We start from the raw sequence: 24,045 nt of genomic DNA on the forward strand, positions 1-24,045 counted from the left end.
ATACAACACATTAATAAAAGAAAGAACAAGAACCATATGATACTCTCCATAGATGCTGAAAAAGCATTTGACAAAGTACAGCATCCCGTCCTGATCAAAACTCTTCAGAGCATAGGGATAGAGGGCACATACCTCAATATTATCAAAGCCATCTATGAAAAACCCACCGCAAATATCATTCTCAATGGAGAAAAACTGAAAGCTTTTCCGCTAAGGTCAGGAACACGGCAGGGATGTCCGTTATCACCACTGCTATTCAACATAGTACTAGAAGTCCTAGCCTCAGCAATCAGACAACAAAAGGAAATTAAAGGCATCCAAATCGGCAAAGAAGAAGTCAAACTATCACTCTTCGCAGATGATGTGATACTATATGTGGAAAACCCAAAAGACTCCACTCCAAAACTGCTAGAACTTGTACAAGAATTCAGTAAAGTGTCAGGATATAAAATCAATACACAGAAATCAGTTGCATTTCTCTACACCAACAACAAGACAGAAGAAAGAGAAATTAAGGAGTCCATCCCATTTACAATTGCACCCAAAACTATAAGATACCTAGGAATAAACCTAACCAAAGAGACTAAGAATCTATACACAGAAAACTATAAAGTACTCATGAAAGAAATTGAGTAAGACACAAGGAAATGGAAAAATGTTCCATGCTCCTGGATTGGAAGAATAAATATTGTGAAAATGTCTATGCTACCTAAAGCAATCTACACATTTAATGCAATTCCTATCAAAGTACCATCCATTTTTTTCAAAGAAATGGAACAAATAATCCTAAAATTTATATGGAACCAGAAAAGACTTCAAATAGCCAAAGGAATATTGAAAAAGAAAGCCAAAGTCGGTGGCATCACAATTCCAGACTTCAAGCTCTATTACAAAGCTGTCATCATCAAGACAGCATGGTACTGGCACACAAACAGACAGATAGATCAATGGAACAGAATAGAGAGCCCAGAAATAGACCCTCAACTCTATGGTCAACTAATCTTCGACAAAGCAGGAAAGAATGTCCAATGGAAAAAAAGACAGCCTCTTCAATAAATGGTGTTGGGAAAATCGGACAGCCACATGCAGAAAAATGAAATTGGATCATTTCCTTACACCACACATGAAAATAGACTCAAAATGGATGAAGGACCTCAATGTGAGAAAGGAATCTATCAAAATCCTTGAGGAGAACACAGGCAGCAACCTCTTCGACCTCAGCCGCAGCAACATCTTCCTAGGAACATCGCCAAAGGCAAGGGAAGCAAGGGCAAAAATGACTATTGGGATTTATCAAGATCAAAAGCTTTTGCACAGCAAAGGAAACAGTTAATAAAACCAAAAGACAACTAACAGAATGGGAGAAGATATTTGCAAACGACATATCAGATAAAGGGCTAGTGTCCAAAATCTATAAAGAACTTAGCAAACTCAACACCCAAAGAACAAATAATCCAATCAAGAAATGGGCAGAGGACATGAACAGACATTTCTGCAAAGAAGACATCCAGATGGTCAACAGACACACAAAAATGTGCTCCATATCACTCGGCATCAGGGAAATACAAATCAAAACCACAATGAGATATCACCTCACACCAGTCAGAATGGCTAAAATTAACAAGTCGGGAAATGACAGATGCTGGTGAGGATGCGGAGAAAGGGGAACCCTCCTACACTGTTGGTGGGAATGCAAGCTGGTGCAACCACTCTGGAAAACAGCATGGAGGTTCCTCAAAATGTTGAAAATAGAACTACCCTATGACCCAGCAATTGCACTGCTGGGTATTTACCCTAAAGATACAAATGTAGTGATCCGAAGGGGCACGTGCACCCGAATGTTTATAGCAGCAATGTCTACAATAGCCAAACTATGGAAAGAACCTAGATGTCCATCAACAGACGAATGGATAAAGAAGATGTGGTATATATACACAATGGAATACTATGCAGCCATCAAAAGAAATGAAATCTTGCCATTTGCAACGACGTGGATGGAACGAAAGGGTATCATGCTTAGCGAAATAAGTCAATCGGAGAAAGACAACTATCATATGATCTCCCTGATATGAGGGAGAGGAGATGCAACATGGGGGGTTAAGGGGGTAGGAGAAGAATAAATGAAACAAGATGGGATTAGGAAGGAGACAACCCATAAGTGACTCTCAATCTCACAAAACAAACTGAGGGTTGCTGGGGGGAGGGGGGTGGGGGGGGTTATGGACATTGGGGAGGGGATGTGCTATGGTCAGTGCTGTGAAGTGTGTAAATCTGGCGATTCACAGATCTGTACCCCTGGGGATAAAAATATATTATATGTTTATTAAAAATAAAATTAAATTTAAAAAAAAAAGAAATATACATTACCTCCTCAGGAACTCCAATTCGCTTAGCTGGGATTCTCTTAAAGAACCTTCCAAATAGTTTTTTTGCCAATGGACCATAGTTTTCAACAGCAGTTGGGGAATAAATGACTCCCTATGTTTAAGAATTAAAAAAAAGAACAAAATGAAGTACATAAAACTAAATTTTAAAATCACAAAGACATGGGGCACCTGGGTGGCTCAGTGGGTTAAAGCCTCTGCCTTCAGCTCAGGTCATGATCTCAGGGTCCTGGGATCGAGCCCCACATCTGGCTCTCTGCTCAGCGGGGAGCCTGCTTCCCTCTCTCTCTCTCTCTCTCTCTCTCTCTGCCTGCCTCTCTGCCTACTTGTGATCTCTCTCTCTCTGTCAATAAATAAAATCTTAAAAAAAGAAGAATAAAATCACAAAGACATCAAGGCAGTCATCAACTAACACCAAAACAGTGGCTTAATAGAAAAGTCAACATTTCTAATATTAATTTTTCTCAATATCATCAAGGAAGTACAGTTAGCCACAATTACAAGTGGATTATATGAATGTTCATTTTGTGAACTCTTCTCCGTGAATAACCAGCTAAGCCCTGTATTTTTCCTGAAAAGATGTGTTCTCTAAAAACATAATTCAACAAAAGATCAGAGAGGCACTTAAGTGGCCAAAGGGGATAGAGGAGTCTATTTTGTTTTCCACCAGGCTTCTCTGACTTGTAACAGAAGCCTGGGCTGTGGTTATGTGAGACATGGAAAATACAATGGTTTCATGGGTTTTCATTATGGTAAAACCACAGATAAAATATTGAATCCAATATAAATAAATAAAATTTCAATGGTTTGGGAATTCTTTGATTTGGCTTTTACTAGTTTTCAAGTATGTTCCCGAGACATTTTCTCTTCACTTCGAATCAGTCTTTAACTTGAATTACACCTTAGTTTTTTCTCTCTCTCCTAAAGAAGCATTAATGATAAACCAAGAAGTAACATCATAATCTGACAAATATTCGTTCTCTAAAGCAGAGGTTCTCAATCTTCATTGTGCATTTGAATGTCCTAGGTGGCTTTTAAAAATACCAACACCTCAACTCCATAGCAGGGAATCAAGCTTACCTTTCAATATTTTTTACACGTTTCCTAGATAATTCAAAGATACTGTCAAGACTGAGAATCATTGGCTTCCTTTCACCTGCTTGACAGTCTAGTCGTAAATCGAAGCCTAAGTCTATCCAATTTTACCTATTTTTAAAAGCCTGTGTTTCCTAGTATGCATGCATATGAACAAATACCTCCATCGACAACACAAAGTGAATCAGAAAAGCACAATTTGTCAACAGCGTTCGTATGGAACGTTTACCTACAGGGGCAACACAGTTGATCCTTACTCCACTGCTAGCCCATTCCACAGCCAAGGACTTGGTGAGGTTGTAAACCCCTGCTCTAGCGGCTCCAGAATGCCTTTAAAAGACAAAGCACAACAATTCCAATCAGCTTCCACTGAATATTTCTCTGGTTAACTCAAGTGACAGGTATGTCAGTGGTCTGTCAGATCCCCACAGATATGTTCTTGTTGAGCTGTTTTTTGGAGTCTTCGTCTGAACAGTGGGAAAGAACTGGGTCCTTTAACAGTAAAGTCAAAACACAGGTATCTGATAGTCAATTGTGTGTGACCAGCCCACACAAGATCCTTCAAAAACTCCATGACCATAAGATAAATATTCTGAAGATCTTTTATTATGTAGAAAAAATAACAGATTGGTTATTTTGGGAGTTACAAGGGTGGTTATCTTTTAAATCAATTTTAGATGACAAGGCATAAGAAATTCATATATTGGGCTAAAAATAGTATCAGTAGACTTTCTAAACACACCCAAATTTAAGTAAATTTTAATATATTTTCAGATAGAAAGTTCAAAATAGTTAGGTATGCATCGATATGGGGTTTTATGCACAAGGTACACTGTGGCTTGGAATTTCTAATTATAAGGTCCTCTGACCTTAAAACAGCCTCTGACCAAGTATGTCAAATCTGGGGGCATATCCACTTCTCACTAGAGAGGACCTACAGAGCCCAACCTCTTTGGAGAAAACCCATCTCTGTCCCAGTGTTGGCCACAGTAACCTTAGTGGGACTCGAGGCAGAAGACAACCACTTCGTCAGAATTATCCAAGCGATCCCATCACCATCAGGTATGGCCACAACGTCTATTGCTACTGCATCCAGCAGTCTGGGTCTATCTATAGGACATGTTCCCTTGCCCTGCCTACCGCCCCCAATGCTAAGAGCGGCCCAAAAGCAACACTCAGCTGGAAGGATAATGGAAATTTCCAGGCTTCTCCACAACACCAGAAGTAAGAGGCAGGGGCAGATATAAACATGCTTACGTAGAAATGCAATCAAGCCCTGGCCCTTTTCTGTGAGGGGGACTTAGAGGTGTTTGTCCCCTTGCACTCAGTGCCCTGATCACCAGGGCCATCACATGAGGTCCTGCCTTTCATCATAGGAAAAGCCTCAGCAGTTATGTTGACCCCCTGAAGAAGAAGCAAGTGGCAGACGTTCAGAAGCTGGTGTAACTGCCCAAGAGAGACAGCCACTAGAACTGAGAGACAGGTGGAAAACCAGAGACAGCAGTTACTGAATTTCAGTATCTGAACCAGTTTGTTATACATGAGCAAGAGTCAGATAAAGGGCAACAGAATATGCCACTCCAAAATATGAGAGTAGGAACTCAGGACTTGCCACCCAAAATACACAGCTTTGATATATTATTTTGAGCTGTAGGCACTTGAAAAATAGCAAATGCAGGGAGAAGCTTTCTCTGAACTCCCCTTATCTGCCTAAATATAGACTGAGTTCCACCCAAAGGAGCTCGATTACCATAAATCCCCTCCCCAAGGGTTTCATCACCCAGGGAAGACTGCCTGTGGTCACAGTTGTATAAAGACTAGAAGTTGACATCACACCCTGACACACTCTGTCACAAGCTACCATACCTCCCACCTATTTTTCTAAGGGGCCCACACATCTTTTATAAAAACCATTTACTCTCCTCTACGAGGCCTCTATCTTTCCTCCCCTGTCTTTACTGAGATAGTGGTTCAATCTGAGCTCTAAGCCACTCTTGGAAGCTACTCACTCATTTCTCCCTGGGTATCTCCCACATACACATGATTTAAACATATGAATAAAGTTGTTTTTCTTGTTAATTTGTTTCTTATTGCAGGGGTCTCTACTAAGAACTCAGAAGGGTAGAGGGAAAATTCTTTTTCCTCCCCTGCACAGTTTTCTCAAGCTTCACAGATGAAGAGAAGGACATTCAGTAGAAACTTAACACAAACCTAACAACATGTTGAGATTACATTTCCATACTCAACAATCTACCGGAGAAGGTGACAGAAAAGGGTGTGACGTCAGAACTGAAACTGCTGATGGATGTCAAGGGCATCTGCAACAGGGGAGCCTGAGGCCCATGCTCTCCATCCTTTCCAGTTAAGGAGAGAAGGATGCAGTCTTCCTCCATGGTATTCAGATCTCATAAAAGTGATACAAGGACTGAAAGAAGTTACTCTGGTAACTTCTAATCTGCTTCTCTCTGAGGATAAACAACAACAACAAACACCAAAACCCAGAAAAAACTTTGACAACGGTGAAGAAAAAAGCAGAGAGTTCATTCAAATCCAGAGAGACTTAGAGTTTATCCAGTCCTGTGTTCTGAAAGACTTGATTCTGGTGGGCATTCCTGGGAGGTCCAGGTGGAGGAGATGCCTGAATGGGCCATGGGGGTTTGTGAAGATTCCCTTTCCAGGAAGAGAAAGTGGTTCCCATTGGAACAAAACAGATACTGGACAATTCAGCTTCGGAGTGATGACTATGTCACATTAAGTGCTGCCTTAGTCACTTTTCTTCTAAAGGAAAACCCCAGAGGGACAGACATTTAGTTGAACTATGAGTTGACTGAGATTATATGTTACCATTTCCATGACAGGTCTCACAGCTCTTCTTTCAATGACCAGTTATCTGAAGGATGAAGGCCTCATTTCTGTATCAGATATGATTTAAAATCTCTTACAATCTATACTGGAACAGACTGTGAGTGATAAATTGTCTTGAAGGTTCTCACAATGCCTCACTGTCTTCCTCTAATTTATAATAGGAAGCAGAAGGATGCATGACTCTCCCTGAATATAGCACCAACCAATTTTTTTCAATGCTTCTACAACTTAAATACATAATACCATACAGTATACACTCATTTTCATCAGGCTTCTTTCACTCAGAATAATTATTTTGAGGGAGGAGAAAAGATGGTAGAGTAGGGAACCCTATTTTAACCGGTCCACTGAATTGAGCTGGCTATCTACCAGAACATTCTGAACACCCAAGAAATCACCCTCAGATGGAAGAAGATATATCTGGATCTCTACAAAGAGCTTATCTGCAGTGGATGGTCTCGAGGTATGAAGTGGGAAGCCGTGATTCTGCAGTCCGATACCGGAAGATAAACGGATGGGGGAGGAAACCTCCATAATCTTGAACCAGGAAGGCAAAAGCCTCCCACACTGGGGACCAAGTACCGACTCACAGACTGGTAGCCACGGGGGACTTTAGGGCAGCCTACCAGACTGAAACCTGGAGCTACAGGGGTACATGTGTGAACTGGGGCACAGCTTGTGGTTTTAGAAGCACAATGGGCAGAGAGTCTGGCCCTGGGAGTGAGGGCTGGGAGTGCTGTGCAGCCTGCGATGCAGGATGCTGCAGTTTTTAGCAGCACAGACAGAAAGAGAGACAGTGTGGCCTGGAGAGCTCAGTGAAGAGCAGACTGCAATCTCATTGTTCTGGGACAAAGGTTTGGACATGGTCACTTCTGTTCTGACTCTCAGAAGAGACCCATAAAGCCACCAGAGAACCAAAGCCCCTCGTCCCCCAAACCAGCTTTCACTGAGCCCATCTCCCTCCCCCAACAGGGGGCAGGGCAACTCTGCCCAAACAGGGTTGCCTCAGTAAGAGGGCGGCAGGCCCCCACCCCAGAAGATAGGCTGGAAGAACAAGAAGAGGACAACCCTAAGTTCCCTATAAACCCGTGCATCTTGCTTGGGTGGTGGTCATTAATTTGTACTCTGTACATTCCCTCAACCATCCCTCAAAAGAATGACTAAGAGAAGGAACCCCCAACAAAGGAAAGAATCAGAGAATATGGCCTCTGCCAAAGAACTAATAGATATGGATATAACCAAGATGTCAAAAATAGACTTCAGAGTAACAATTACAAGGTGAAATCTAGACTTGAGAAAAATATTAACAACAATATAGAATCGCTAAGGACAAAAATGAAATCGAATCAGGCCAAACTTAAAAATGCTAAGAATGAAATGCAGTCTAAACTGGATAGCCTGACTGCTGGGGTAAACAAGAAGAATGAATTAGTGAGCTAGAGGATAAGATGATAGAAAAGAAGGAAACTGAGACAGGATGGGGAAAACAAGTTAAAGCCTAAGGAATCAAACTGAGAGAGATTAGCGACTCAATGAAACATTCCAATATCAGAATTATTGGAGTCCCTGAGGGGGTGGAGAGCGAGTGAGCAAGCAACCAAGAGAGAGAGATCTAGAAGATATATTTGAGCAAACTGCATCTGAGAAGTTCCCTAATCTGGGGAAGGAAATAAGCATTTAACTCCAAGAGGCAGAGAGGACCCAAGATCAATGAGAACAGACCAATGCCCCAGCATACAATAGTACCATTTACAAATCCTAGATCCAAGGAAACAATCTTGAAAGTAGCAAGGGGGAAGAGATTTCTTATGTACAGAGAGAGGAACATCAGAATAATGTCAGACCTGTCCACAGAGACCTGGCAAGCCAAAAAGGCAAGACATATTCAGGGTACTAAATGAGAAGAACATGAATGCAAGGATACTTTATCCAGCAAGGCTGTCATTCAGAATGGATGGAGAGACAAAGAGCTTCCAAGAACAGCAGAAACGGAAAGAATATATGACCACAAAGCCAGCCCTATAAGAAATATTAAGGGGGGTTCTATAAAAGGAGAAAAAACCCAACAGTGATATAAAAACAGGAATTTACAGAGGCAATCTAGAGAAAAAAGCTTCACAGGCAACATGACAATAAAATCGTATCTTTCAATAATCACTCTTAACATGAATGGCCTATACGTTCCCATGAAATGGCACAGGGTTGCAGACTGGATAAAAAGACATGACCCATACCTATGCTCTCTGCAAGAGACTCATTTTGAACCTAAAGATACATCCAGACTGTAGGTGAAGGGATAGAGAACCATTTTTCATACCAATAGACCTCAAGAGAAAGCTGGGGTAGCAATTCTCCTATCAGAAAAATTAGATTTTAAGCTGAAGACTGTAGTAAGAGATACAGAAGGACACTATATCATTCTTAAAGCATCGGTCCAACAAGAGGATCTAACAATTGTAAATATTTATGCCCCCAACATGGGAGCAGCCACTACATAAGAGACCTCAACACTCCACTCTCGGCAATAGATCATCTAAGCAGAAAATCAACAAAGAAAGAAGAGCTTTGAATGTCACACTGGACCAGATGGACCTCATAGATATACTACTGGACACTTCACCTTAAAATATCAGAATACTTATTCTTCTCAAATGCACATAGAACTCTCTCCAGAATTAACTACGTACTGGGACAGAAATAAGGTATTGACCAATACCAAAGATTGAGATTATTCCCTGCATATTCTCAGACCATAATGCTTTGCAACTGGAACTCAATCATAAGAAAAAGTTTGGAAGAAATGTAAATACTTGGAAGCTAAAGATCATCCTGCTTAAGAATGTTTACATCAACCAGGAAATCAAAGAAGAATATAAACAATTCGTGGAAACCAATGAGAATGAAAACACATTGGTACAAAACCTATGGGATACTGCAAAGGTGATCCTAAGAGGGGAATACATAGCCATCCAAGCCTCACTCAAAAAAATAGAAAAGTCCCATATACACAAATTAACTTTACACCTTTAGGAACTGGAAAAAGAACAACAAATAAAGCCTAAGCCATGCACGAGAAGAGAAGTAATTAAGATTAGAGCAAACATCAGTGAATCAGAAACCAGAAATATAGTAGAGCAGATCAACGAAACTAGAAGCTGGTTCCCTGAAAGAATTAATAAGACTGATAAACCACTGGCCAGACTTATCCAAAAGAAAAGAGAAAGGACCCAAATTAATAAAACCATGATTGAAAGGGGAGAGATCACAACTAACACCAAGGAAACAGAAACAATTATTAGAAATTATTATCAATCACTATATGCCAATAAATTAAGGAACCTGGAAGAAATGGATGTCTTCCTGGAAACCTATAAACTACCAAGACTGTAATAGGGAGAAAATGACAACCTGAATAGACCCAATAACCAGTAATGATATTGAAGCGGTGATCAAAAAACTCCAAAAAAACAAGAGTCCAGGGCCTGATGGAGTCCCTGGAGGATTCTACCACACATTCAAAGAAGAAATAATACCTATTCTCCTGAAGCTCTTTCAAAAAATACAAACAGAAGGAAAACTTCCAAACTCTTTCTGTCAGGCCAGCATTACCTTGATCCCAAAACCAGGCGAAGACCCTATTAAAAGGAGAATTACAGAACAATATTCCTGATGAATATAGATGCCAAAATTCTCAACAAGATCCTACCCATTAGGATCCAACAGTACATGAAAAGGATTATCCCTCATAACCAGGTGGGATTTATCCCTGGGATGCAAGGTGGTTCAACGTTTGCAAATCAGTGTGATAGAACACATTAATAAGAAAAGAGATAAGTACCATATAGTCCTCTCAATTGATGTAGAAAAAGTATCTGACAAAATACAGCAAATCCTTTCCTGAATAAGACTCTTCAGAGTGTAGAGACAGAAGGAAGATTCCTCAATTTCATAAAAACCATCTATGAAAAGCCCACAGCGAAAATCATTCTTGATGGAGAAAAGCTGACAGCCTTCCCCTTTAGATCAGGAACGTGACGAGGATACCCACTCTCGCCACTATTGTTAAACATAGTACCAGAAGTCCTAGCAACAGCAATTAGAAAACAAAAGGAATGAAATGTATTCAAATCGACAAAGAAGAAATCAAATTCCCTCTCTTTGCAGATGACATGATACTTTATGTGGAAAGCCCAAATTACTAGAACTCATACAGCAATTCAGTAATGTGGCAGGATACAAAATCAATGCACAGAAATCTGTTGCATTTCTATACACCAACAATGAGACAGAAGAGAGAGAATTAGGGAATTAATTCCATTTACAATAGCACCAAAAACCGTAAGATACCTTGGAATAAACCTAACCAAAGAGCTGAAGGATCTATACTCAAGGAACTACAGAACACTCATGAAAGGAATCGAAGACACAAAAAGATGGAAAAACATTCCATACTCATGGACTGGAAGAATAAACACTGTTAAAATGTCTATGCTGCCCAGAGCAATCTATACTTTCAACGCCATCCTGATCAAAACACCAATGGCATTTTTCCAAGTCTTGGAACAAACAATCCTAAATTTGTATGGAACCACAAAAGACCCTGAACCACCAAGGAAATGTTGAAAAAGAAAAAAAAAAAAAGTGCTGGGGGCATCATGTTGCCTGGCTTCAAGCTATATTACAAAGCTGTGATCACCCAGACAGCATGGTACGGGCACAAAAACAGACACAGAAATCAATGGAACAGAACAGAGAGCCCAAATATGGACCCGCAACTCTATGGTCAAATAATCTTCAACAAAGAAGGAGAAAATATCCAACAGAAAAAAGACAGTCTCTTCAATAGATGGTGTTGAGAAAATTGGACAACTATATACAGAAGAATGAAACTTGACCATTCTCTTATACCATATACAAAGATAAACTCTAAATGGATGAAAGACCTCAATGTGAGGCAGAAATCTCTCAAAATCCTAGAGGAGAATATAAGCAGTCACCTCTTCGACATCAGCCACAGCTACTTCTTTCAAGACAGGTCTCCAAAGGCAAGGGAAACAAAAGCGAAAATGAACTTTTGGGACTTCATCGAGATCAAAAAGTTTCTGCACAGCAAAGGAAACAGTCAACAAAACAAAGAGGCAACCCACGGAATGGGAGAAGATATTCATAGATAACACTACAGATAAAGGGCTGGTATCCAAGATCTATAAAGAACTTCTCAAACTCAACCCCCAAAAAACAAATAATCAAGTCAAAAAATGGGCAGAAGACATGAACGGACACTTCTCCAAAGACAAATGAATGGCTAACAAGACACATGAAAAAATGCTCAACGTCATTAGCCATCAGGGAAATTCAAATCAAAACCACATTGAAATATACCTTATACCAGTTAGAATGGCAAAAATTGACAAGGCAAGAAATAACAAATGTTGGAGAGGATGTGGAGAAAGGGAATGCAAGTTGGTGCAGCCACTTGGGAAAACAGTGTGGAGGTTCCTCAAAAAGTTAAAAATAGAGCCATCCTACGACCCAGCAATTGCACTACTGGGAATTTATCCCTAAAGATACAGATGTGGTGCAAAGAAGGGCCACATGTACCCCAATGTTCATAGCAGCAATGATCACAATAGCCAAACTGTAGAAGGAACCAAGATGACCTTCAACAGACGAATGGATAAAGAAGATTATTTATACATACATACAATGGAATATTACTCAGCCATCAGAAAAGATGAATACCCACCATTTGCATTGACATGGATGGAACTGGAGGAGATTATGCTAAGTAAAATAAGTCAAACAGAGGAAGACAATTACCATATGGTTTCACTTATTTGTGGAACATAAGGAATAGCATGGAGGACATTAGGAGAAGGAAGGAAAAAATGAAGGGGGGGATATCAGAGGGGTAGGCAAACCATGAGAGACTATGGACTCCGGGAAACAAACTGAGGGTTTTAGAGGGTAGGGGAGCCAGGGGATGGGTTAGCCCAGTGATGGGCATTAAGGAGGGCACGTATTATAATGAGCATTGGGTATTATATAAAAACAGTAAATGGTATATGAAAACATGGAACACTATATCAAAAACTAATGATGTACTGTATGGTGATTAAGACAACATAATTTTTAAAAAAGGAATACTTATTTTGAGATTCATCCATGTTGTTGCATGAGTTAATAGTTCATTACCTCTTATTTCCAACTAGTAGTCTGTTATACAGATATACCACAGTGTGTTTAGTCATTCACCCACGGAAGGGCATTTGAGTTACAAACTGTCCATGGGAAACAGGAGTTGCTTTTTGACCTACCTTTTGCCTTCACAATTATTTATTAGTTAAAATAAAGGGGCACCTGGGTGGCTCAGTGGGTTAAAGTCTCTGCCTTCTGCTCACGTCATGGTCTCAGGGTCCTGGGATCGAGCCCCACATCAGGCTCTCTGCTCAGTGGGGAGCCTGCTTCCTCCTCTCTCTCTGCCTGCCTCTCTGCCTACTTGTGATCTCTATCAAATAAATAAATAAAATCTTTAAAAAATTTAAAAAAAATGTTTTTAATTTAAAAAAGATCAGCAGCTCAGACTAAACTCTCCTGCAAAGATGTAATAGAAAATAGACTAGCCTTAGACAGTATTAAGAAAAATGTGCCAAGACAGCAATATGACTCAAACATGTACACAAGATTTCCAGATAGCCTTTTTTTTTTTTTTTAAAGATTTTATTTATTTATTTGACAGACAGAGGTAACAAGTTGGCAGAAAGGCAGGCGGTGGGGTGGGGGAGCAGGCTCCCGGCTGAGCAGAGAGCCTGACACGGGGCTGGATCCTAGGACCCTGAGATCTTGACCCAAGCCGAAGACAGAGGCTTAACCCACTGAGCCTCCCAGGCGCCCCACCAGATAGCCTTTCAACAACTCAAAAGATGCTCCACAGAGAATACCATTTCTTGACCATGAGAACTATCCAGTAGTTGACAACACACATTTTGGGTCAGGCTCTGGGGAACATGTACTCTCCTTTGTTGGCTGGAAATACCTAAAAGTATGCATTTACCCTTCACCTTCACCCAGCAATCCAACTGAAGATATAACTCCGCAAATATGAAACAAATATGTACAGTGTTAATCACTGCAGAATTATTTGTAATGCAAAATGTAGAAACAATACAAATTTCTACTAAGTTTGAGATAGTACGTGCATTTGAATAAAAGAATTTGAAAAGAAATCTGTAAGTCCCTAAAAGTGGTCTACCAAAAAATTTAGTAATAATAATAATAAATACAGAGAGAAAGAAGGAATGGCTGTTGCAGAAAAGTCATTTTACAGAAGAATATCAGCTAATAAATACAGAAGCAATTATGAAATCAGAAAAATCAACATCTTTCAAATCCTAATGGAGTAAGCGATTCAGGTAAGAATCAACAATGGTTACAAAAATCACAATGGCAAACAGGATATTCATGCAGTGCCAAAATATCACCCTGCACGTTACAGTTTACATATTACTAATAAAGGAAGTCAGGTCATTGTCTTACTTGGTTAACAGGCTATCTCTGGAATCAGAAGGTACAGAGCACTCAACTTTATACCTTATGCAGTTTTATACATATGTAAAAACTAGCATGCTCTGTTTCTGTAACACTAGGATAGGTCTATTTCATAAACAGAAATATTCTATGTTGGAAAATCTTTAAAAATTTTTAATTAAAAAAATGGAAGGAATCAGAACTTATAAAAGATACAAAAGAAATCAAAATGAAATAGATACAAAAGAAATACAAAATGAATTTTTTGTAAACCAGATTTTTTAACTACTAAACGTGTGGTTTTCAAATAGCTTCCTGGCACACTGTTTTCTCTTTGTTCTATGTGGACGCCCTTTTAGATTATTAAGACTCTACTGAGCCAGGAGGCTAAGTTAGTTCACTGATTGACTTTTTTTTTTTTTTTTTAATCTATTTCCAACATAAAAATTTACCAAAATCACAGTAAGAGTCAAACATGTCCAACTCCATTACGGAGTAACAATTTAGCAGTACCGTCTAAAATTGAAGATACAGGGGCGCCTGGGTGGCTCAGTGGGTTAAAGCCTCTGCCTTCGGCTCAGGTCATGATCTCAGGGTCCTGGGATGGAGCCCCACATCAGGCTCTCTGCTCAGTAGGGAGCCTGCTTCCCTTCCTCTCTCTGCCTGCCTCTCTGCCTGCCTGTGATCTCTGTCTGTCAAATAAATAAAAATAAAATCTTAAAAAAAAATAAAATAAAATAAAATTGAAGATACATATTCACAGTATTCAAATCTAAATTAATCTAAATTTGTTTCATTTCCACATGTTAACAAAAAAAATCTCTTCAGACATTGATGACCAGTTTAGTGACATCTGGATTAGGGTCACTGGATAAAATAGAGGACAACCAGTTAAATTTGAATTTCAGAGAAACAACAAAGTATTTTAGCATAAATATGCCCCAAGCAATATTTGGGATAGACATAATATAAAACTTAATGGGGCCTCCTGTTTCTATTTTCTTGGTAAATCTGGCAAGTCTCATGTGTGTAGGAATGTTTTGCAAGTACATTTTTGAAGTTCAAATAATGGGCAATGTTAAGTATTGACATTGAAACTCATTACAGGATTCAGGATTGTGACTTATGAAATTTTCTCCACCCCACTCCCCCCATTCAGAGGACAAAACCCAAAGACATAGGAAAAAAAAATATGTATATATATATTAAGTATGCTTACACAAATCCTGGAAATCCGTTTCTAGTAAGGATAATAATATTGACAATAGATCCTCCGTGCTCTTTCATCCAGGAGTTGTAAACTGCAGGAAACAGCCAATGACAATCATATGAAATAGCGTCCTGACTCTCTTCTTACTCACTATCCCACCATCTTGCTTGCTATTTAAAAATTTTTAATTTCACGGTACCTACCTGGGTGGTTCAGTGGGTTAAGCCTCTGCCTTTGGCTCAGCCCTGCAGCAGGCTCTCTGCTCAGCAGGGAACCTACTACCCTCTCTCTCTCTGCCTGCCTCTCTGCCTACTTGTGATCTCTCTCCCTGCCAAATAAATAAATAAAATCTTAAAATTTTTTTAAATTTACAATTCCTTTTTCTTAAAAGCCTGACTGAATATAATTTATATATCATGAAACTCATCTACTTTATGTGTAAAATTTAATGATTATTAATATACAGTCATGCAACCACCATGACAATCCAGTTTTAGAACATTCCATCACCCCCAAAAACATTGCTTTGTGCCCATCTCCAGCCAAGCCACCCCACGCAAACCCTCATCTACTTTCCATTTATACAAATTTGTCTTTTCTGGACATTTCACATAAATGAAATCACACCACAGGTGGTCTTTTGTGTCTGGCTTCTTTTACTTAGAATAATATCTGTAAGGTTCATCCACAGGGTAACGTGTATCAATAGTTAATTTTTATTGCCGAATCGTATTCCAGTGAATAGACAGGTCATATTTCATTTGTCTACTCACCAGAGGATGAACATTTGAATTATTTCCATTGGTGCGTCATGAAGAATACAAACTGTTGGGTGGACATATGTTTTTATTTCTCTTGGGTAGATGCTTGGGAATGGAACTGCTGGGTCATATGGCAACTGTATGTTTAACTTTTTAAGTAACTGCCAAACTATTTTCTGGTGTCTCCACTATTTTACATTTCTATCAGATATGCGTGAGGGTTCCAGTTTCTCCATGCTATTATTGCCTAATTTTTTTTTATTATAACCATTCTAGTGGGTATGAAGTGATATTTCACTGAGGTTTTGATCTGATGTCCCGAATGACTAATGGTGCTGACAATCTTCTGATGTACTTATTAGCCATTCATTTATTTTCTTTGATAAAATATCTATTCAAATATTTTGCTCATTTTTTAATTAGTTTGTTTTCTTAATACTGAATTATAAGAGCTCTTTCTTTGTTCTGGATACAAGTCCTTTATCAGGTATGTGATTTCCCTCAGTCTGGCTTATCTTTTCATTTTCTTAATGTTGTCTTTTGAAGTGCAAACATATTTAAGTTTGATTAAGTCAGGTTTATCAATTTTTTTTACTTTATACATGGTATTCTAGATGGTGTATCTCAGGACTCTGCCAAAGTCAAGGTCATAAAGATTTTGTGCTTTATTAGTTTCCACAAGTTACACAATTTTACCAACTGCATTTAGGTCTACGGTCCATTTTGTACTTTTACTTATAACTTTTACTTATGGTATGAGGGAAGGGTCTTCTTGCATGTGGATATCCAACTGTCCAGGACCATCTGCTGAAAAGACGATCATTTCCCCATAGAAATGCCTAGGCCCCCTTAGCAAAAATCGTAAATATAAGGGATTGATCACAACTATAAGGGTTTATTTCTAGACTTTCAAATTTGTCCTAAATATCTATTCTTTTGTCCTTATGCCAGTACCACATTATCTTGAAATCAAGAAGTATAAGTCCTCCAACTTTCCTGGTCTGCAAAACTGTTTTGGCTACTCTGAGTCCTTTGCACTTCCACATGTATTTTAGGATCTGCTTGTCATTTTCTGCAAAAGTAATAGGGACTGCGTTGAACCTACATACCAATTCGGGAAGAACTACAACCTTAACCGTATCAAGTCTTCCAATTCATAAATACTGAATGTTTTTCCATTTGTTCTGATCCTTCATTTCTGTCAGCAATGTTTTGTCATTTTTAGATACAAGTCTTATCCTTCTTTTGTTAATTCTTTAAGTATTTTCTTTTCAATTTTGGTGGTTTTTTTTAGGGGGAGAGAGTGGGAGTGGGGTTGGGGGGTAAGGTGGAGGGAGAAGAGAGAATCTTAAGCAGGTTCTACAACCGGCAAAGAACCCTACACAGGACTCGATCTTGTGAGAGCTCATGACCTGAGCTTGGAAATCAAGAGTCAGATCCTCAACTGACGAAGCCACCAGGTGTCCCTCATTCTTTAAGTATTTTATCCTTTTTTGAAGTCCCTTTGACATTTAGCCATCAACTCTATTCATACAAATCAAGACAATGTCAGATGTGTACCCTCAAGACTCACTTCAATAGGAATCTAATTTTTAGAATGTAAAGGCCAGAGAACAAGGAAAGACCCATTCCTATTAAGAGCTTAGACAAAAATAAGAATGGTTTGCCATCATTACTTAAAGCTCTCCAGTCGAGTTCTTCCCAAATCATACTAGATGACAGAAAAAGGAGGTAAAGCCCCCAGAAAAGAAGACATAAAATATAGTATTTTTGGACTCTAAGACAATTCTTTCATATTATTTTGAAATTGTTGAAACTGGGATATGTTTTACAGTTGGTGGCTTCTTAGGATACAAATAACGCTGTTTCTACTTTCTTAGTAGTGTATAAAATGATGGTGCATTTTACCCAAGATACATGGACTGTATCTTTCACTCAATGAAATACATTATTTATTTTTAGACAACATGATTGTGTATCTAAAACACCTAAAAGACTAATTTCAAACACTGTTAGATAAACTACAAACTGCTAGATAAAGCTACAAGATGAACTTGAAAAAGTAGTTCTTCCATAAACCACCAATAATCCAGCTGAAAATAACTGGGAAAGGAGCCCATTCAAAAAGCAGGTGTCGGAGTGCCCAGGTGGCTCGGTCAGTTAAGCATCTGCTTTCAGCTCAGGTCACAATCCCAGGATCCTGGGATCAAGCCCTGCATCAGGCGCCCTGCTCATCGGGGAGTCTGCTTCTCCCTCTCCTTCTGTCCCTCCCTCTGCTCGTGCTCTTTCTGTCGCTCCCAAATAAATAAATAAAATATTTTTAAAGATCTTAAAAAAGAAAAATCCTTAAGAGTCATCCAAAATATCTAGGTATAACCTTAGTCAAAAATATGAGAGGGGCTCCTAGGTGGCCCAGTCAGTTAAGCATCTGACTTTTGATTTTGGTTCAGGTCTTGATCTCAGGGTCATGAGTTCAAGCCCTGTGTTGGGCTCCATGCCCAGCATGGAGCTTACTTAAAAAAGATTTACATGAAGTGACTCTTAATCTCACAAAACAAACTGAGGGTTGATGGGGGGAGGGGGGTTGGGAGAGTGGGGGTGGGATTATGGACACTGGGGAGGGTATGTGCTATGGTGAATGCTGTGAAGTGTGTAAACCTGGCGATTCACAGACCTGTACCCCTGGGGATAAAAATATATTATATGTTTATAAAAAATAAAATTAAATAAATAAATAAATAAATAAAAGATTTACATGACGAAAACCACAGACCTTTGCCAAAAATTATAAAATAAGACTCCATTAATAGAAAGATGCGCCATGGGGCAGAGATAATATTTCAACATATTGTCAAATTATTGACAGGTTGAACACCATTCCAGTCAAATTCCCGACCAGGAGTTTTGAGGAAAAAACCCCTGAATATAAAACTCATCTGAAAGAATAAAAGGGGGGCGCCTGGGTGGCTCAGTCGGTTAAGCGTCTCCCTTCAACTCAGGTTATGATCCCAGGGTCCTTGGAATAAGCTCTGCATCAGGTTCCCTGCTCAGTGGGGAGCCTGCTTCTCCCTCTGCTTGTGCTCCCCCTGCTTGTGCTCTCTTGCTCTCTGTCAAAAAAATAAAATCTTAAAAAAAAAAAGATAATAAATATAAATAAAATAAAAATAAAAGATAATAAAATAATAAATATAATAAAATAAATATAAATATATTTTATATATCTACATAAATATATAAAAATATAAAAAATAAATATAAATAAAAAATAAAAGATAATAAAATCTTTTTAAAAAAAAAGCTCCCTCTGCTTGTGCTCCCCCTGCTTGTGCTCTCTTGCTGTCAAAAAAATAAAATTTTTAAAACAAAAAAAGAAAGAAAGAGGTCATGAATAGCCTGAAAAGTTTGGAAATGAAAATAAAGAAATATGTGCCATATCAAATATCTAAAAAAAAAATTAAAACTATGAAAAAATTAAAAGATATAAATTTATTTCAATTACCCTACACAGACTTTCTGCTTTTGCTCAAAGAGTACTCTGTGTTAGAACTCTGAAATCAGGAGCACCTGGGTGGCTTGTGATTAAGTGTCTGCCTTTGGCTCAGGTCATGATCCCAGGGTCCTGGGATCAAGCCGCACATCAGGCTCCCTGCTCAGTGGGAAGTGTGCTTCTCCCTCTCCCATTCCCCCTGCTTGTGCTCCTTCCCTCTGTCTTCCTCTGTCAAATAAATAAATAAATAAAGTCTTAAAAAAAAAAAGAACTCTGAAATCATCTTTGTGTTTTTCCCCTGACACTTCCAGAGCTGTCATGGGAATATTTCTTTAAGAAACGTGAGGTAGTCTCAGATGCCAACCACAAGTCCAGCCTGTTACATGTGCTTCCAACCAAGGGATTAGAAATCAGAGGTTCCCATGAAACAGCCAGCCACCACGAATGTAAAGCTTTATACTACTAGTTAGATGAAGTTGAAAGCTGGAAATGTCTGCAAGATTTGGACTTAGAGATGTTAAGAATATAAAGCCTAATCCATATTAGGGTGAAGACCCTTTGGGTTGGAATTCTACCTGTTCTGTGGTTTTCATCACGAAAATGTCTTCGATTGTTTTTAACTAAACCCTTGAATTACTCAATGTCAGGAGTTGAATATCATCACCTGTGAAATAGGACTTTCAATCCAAAGATCTACATGCATGCTAATTAGTTGTTAGTCAGAAAGGATGTGGACTCTGGCATTCTCCCTGAAGATCTGACAAGTTACAAGAGATTAAACAGATTCATTTCTTTAAAACTAAGTGTGAGCGTTGTTGTTTTTTTTTTAATTTCAGGTACAACTTTGTAGCTATATCTTTGTACAGATTCTTCATAATTTTCTCATGATAAATTCCTAGAAATAAAATTATAAGATCAAACCATACCCATATTTTACAAATATTGCTAAATTACTATCCAGAAAAGCAGCAATTTACATCTCTGTGTCGTATGCAAGCAAATCAGGGCAGTCAGTACTGCAGATGCGGAGTTTCTGAGCCCCCAACAATTCTCTTGGAAGATTCTCTATGATCTAGGGGCACCCAGGTGGCTCAGTGGGTTAACCCTCTGCCTTCGGCTTAGGTCATGATCTCAGGGTCCCAGGATTGAGTCCGGTATCGGGCTCCCTGCTCAGAGGTAGCCTGCTTCTCCATTTCCACTCCCCCTGCTTATGTGCACGCTTTCGCTCTCTCTCTCTGATAAATAAATAAAATTTTTAAAGAAAAAAAAAAAAGATTCTCTTTGATCTTTAAAAAAAGACACCTTGCCTTTTTGGGTTATTGGTCATACTCACCTGCTTTGCACATGTAGAAGGTGCCCGTCAGGTTGGTCTCAATCACAGCATGCCATCCCTTTGCACTGATGTGTTCTGCAGGAGACGTGAACTGGCCTCCTCCATTGTTTACCAAAAAATTGATCTTACCGTAAACATCTAAGGTGGATTTGACCAAATTCTCCACCTAAAGAAAAATGTTAAAAGTAAACCAGTTAACAACTTCACTTGCTAGTTGGACAGACAGCTTACTCTGGGAGAAGAACTTGCAGTCTGTCCCAGTAAATGGTATTAGTACCAGTAGCCAAAATCCAGTTAAAATGAACACTAAGAAATTACTTAAAAGGGGCATCTGTCTGGCTCGGTTGGTACAGCATGTGACTCTTGATCTTGGGTTATGAGTTTGAGCCCCACGTTGGGTGCAGAAATGACTGATCACTTAAAAATAAGATCTTAGGGCGCCTGGGTGGCTCAGTGGGTTAAAGCCTCTGCCTTCAGCTCAGGTCATGATCTCAGGGTCCTGGGATCGAGTCCTGCATCGGGCTCTCTGCTCTGCAGGGAACCTGCTTCCTCCTCTCTCTCTGCCTGCCTCTCTGCCTACTCGTGATCTTTGTCTGTCAAATAAATAAATAAAATCTTTAAAAAAACAAAATAAGATCTTAAGGGGCGCCTGGGTTGTTCAGTGGTTTAAAGCCTCTGCCTTCGGCTCAGGTCATGATCCCAGGGTCCTGGGATCGAGCCCCGAGTCAGGCTCTCTGCTCAGCAGGGAGCCTGCTTCCTCCTCTCTCTCTCCCTGCCTCTCTGCCTACTTGTGATCTCTGTCTGTCAAAGTAAATAAATAAATAAATCTTTTAAAATAAATAGATAAATAAATAAGATCTTAAAAAAAAATAAAGAAATGACTTAAAGGGCAAAAGGCACAAAAAGTAATCTCGCTGAGACCACATCCTTGCTTAGCCTCCTTAAAGACTGTTTCTTTCATCTCCTCCCCAAGAAGGTAATACTCACTATATCATTAGTGAAAGAATCTCTTTTACAGCCTCTGCTTCAGGTTAACCTCATCTAAGACCTCTACCACAGGAACATCTGAAGCACTAGTTTTAGGAACCACTACTGTAAATAAAATGAATGAATAAAGGATATAGACATATTTGCATTACCTCCTCTTCACTGCGGATGTTGCATTTTATGGGAGTGACCTGAGCCTGGTTGTTGGGGGGCAGGCTGGCCTTCAGTTCTGTTGCAACAGATTTTAATCTATCAAAGTTACGAGATGCAATGACCACATTACACCCTGAAAAGAAAACAGTCAAGAAAGAGTAAATATGCTTTCATTGGTAAATATGCTTTCAAGGGTTGTCTAAATTAAGAAAGAAAAAAAAAAGTTCAGAAGTTCTTTCATGTGTACCCATTAAAAAATGGTAAATCAGGGGGTGCCTGGGTGGCTCAGTGGGTTAAAGCCTCTGCCTTCCACTCAGGTCATGCTCTCAGGGTCCTGGGATAGAGCCCCGCATGAGGCGCTCTGCTAGGCGGGGAGCCTGCTTCCCCCTCTCTCTATCTGCCTGCCTCTCTGCCTACTTATAATCTGTCAAACAAATAAATAAAATCTTAAAAAAAAAAAAAAAGGTGAATCCGGACTTCTGCCTCTGGTTAAGATGGAACATCAATAATGGAGTTTACCCTCCAGACCAATGGAGCAAAAAAACTGCGCAAAGTATAATGCAGAACAGCTTTCAGGGACTGACATGGGGTAGCATGGCACAGAGATCTATCTCAGAGAGTGGAAACAAACAATGTGAGCCCTATGATCATTCCAGCTTGCTGCCTGGAGAGAGTTTCCCAGGTGCAGCCCAGGGGGGAGGAAGAGGAACCATTAGGATTCCAGGACAAGATGAAGTTGGGAGTCAAGGGAGGACAAGAAGGCACTAGAAATAGTGTTTCAAACAGGCAAAACCTCATTTGAAAAGCCAATGGGTAAGATACTGAGAAGGATATGGCCTGAGTGGTGAAGCAAAATTACCCTAGATTAACTAGATTAAAGGCTATTCAGGTCAATAGTTAGCATATAACAAGCCTCTCTTAAAGTATCAAACTGTTTGGGTGCCTGGGTGGCTCAGTGGGTTAAGCCGCTGCCTTCGGCTCAGGTCATGATCTCAGGGTCCTGGGATCGAGTCCCGCATCGGGCTCTCTGCTCAGCAGGGAGCCTGCTTCCCTCTCTCTCTCTCTCTGCCTGCCTCTCTGTCTACTTGTGATCTCTCTCTGTCAAATAAATAAATAAAAATCTTAAAAAAAAAAAAAGTATCAAACTGTTTCCAAAGAACCTAACAACAGAAATAACAACTTCTGGGATGCAGTTAACACAGAACAAAGCTCAAGAATATTTATTTTTTATTTATTTATTTTTAAAGATTTTATTTACTTATTTGACAGACAGATCATAAGTAGGCAGAGAGGCAGATAGAGAGAGAGAGGGAAGCTGACTCCCCGCTGAGCAGAGAGCCTGATGCAGAACTCGATCCCAGGACCCTGAGATCATGACCTGAGCCGAAGGCAGAGACTTTAACCCACTGAGCCACCCAGGCGCTCCAAAGCTCAAGAATATTTAAATGAATATAAAAATAACAAGCATCCAACAAGGTAAAATTAAAATGTTCAGCAGTAATGCAAAGAAGCAGGTAAGTCCAACCCATAATGAGGAGAAAAGTTAATAAAAACAGAAATAGAAATGGCAATGACATCATTAAATAAACCAGTGATAAAGAGAAAAATATGAAAAGTCTTCCCGCGTTTCCTCATTCGGTAATCCATAGGACGGGTTCATTTTAAAAACATCTATAAAGAATTCCACAGCACGTTTCCACAAGTCTCCTTGTTCCCTACCTCAGACCACGTTATCTGTGATTCTAACTCTTCCCTTTAGTTCACAAATAGTGGTTTCATCCTTCAACGCTTCTGCAGAATTTCTTAGATAGACTCTTCCCTCCCCACCCCCCACGTTTCAACATCGCCTACAGGTACAGCCTCTTGGCTTGGCCAGTCCACGTCTCCCAGCCCTGCCGCCTACCTCCCGGCTCCCGAAACCCCCTTAGGACAGTGTGTGTCTCTGCCGACCTCTTGATCTTAAGTAGCCTGACCCAGAGGGCCCGCTCGCGTACCCAGGTGCAGCAGCTCCGTGGCGATGGCCTTTCCGATACCCGTGGCCCCTCCGGTGACGATGGCCAGTTGGTGCTTCAGCAGGCCCGGTGCTAAGCAGCTCCTGCACTCGCCCCAAACGGCCATGTCGGCAGGGAGCCCGAATCCCGAAAGCGCTAAGGTCACTGTATGGTCGGTCTCGGAAGGGCGACGTTATAGGGACCCTGCCCACGTGACCGCCCGGGCCCCGCCCCGCCCCGTCGCTCCGCCCC

The 24,045-nt window shown here is 39.9% G+C and overlaps 1 protein-coding gene across 3 annotated transcripts in view; it reads right to left on the reverse strand.

The window, feature by feature from the left end:
- The window catches only part of PECR (peroxisomal trans-2-enoyl-CoA reductase), a 44,894-nt gene extending 20,901 nt beyond the window's left edge, over positions 1–23,993 (reverse strand). For 2 of the 3 annotated variants that reach the window (XM_047720997.1, XM_047720996.1), the window contains exons 1-6: positions 23,797–23,992; positions 21,802–21,935; positions 20,663–20,828; positions 15,091–15,172; positions 3,713–3,809; positions 2,368–2,478 (exon numbers count right to left, since the gene is read on the reverse strand). In XM_047720997.1, coding sequence (XP_047576953.1) covers positions 2,368–2,478; positions 3,713–3,809; positions 15,091–15,172; positions 20,663–20,828; positions 21,802–21,935; positions 23,797–23,920 — 714 coding nt within the window. In that variant the 5' untranslated portion in view covers positions 23,921–23,992. Of the gene's footprint in view, positions 1–2,367; positions 2,479–3,712; positions 3,810–15,090; positions 15,173–20,662; positions 20,829–21,801; positions 21,936–23,796 lie in introns of all 3 variants that reach the window. The other variant, XM_047720998.1, reaches the window with a different exon arrangement.
- Positions 23,994–24,045: the final 52 nt, after the last annotated feature.

This window comes from Lutra lutra, chromosome 3 (assembly GCF_902655055.1).
Source record: "Lutra lutra chromosome 3, mLutLut1.2, whole genome shotgun sequence".
In the NCBI taxonomy this organism is placed as follows: Eukaryota; Metazoa; Chordata; class Mammalia; order Carnivora; family Mustelidae; genus Lutra; species Lutra lutra.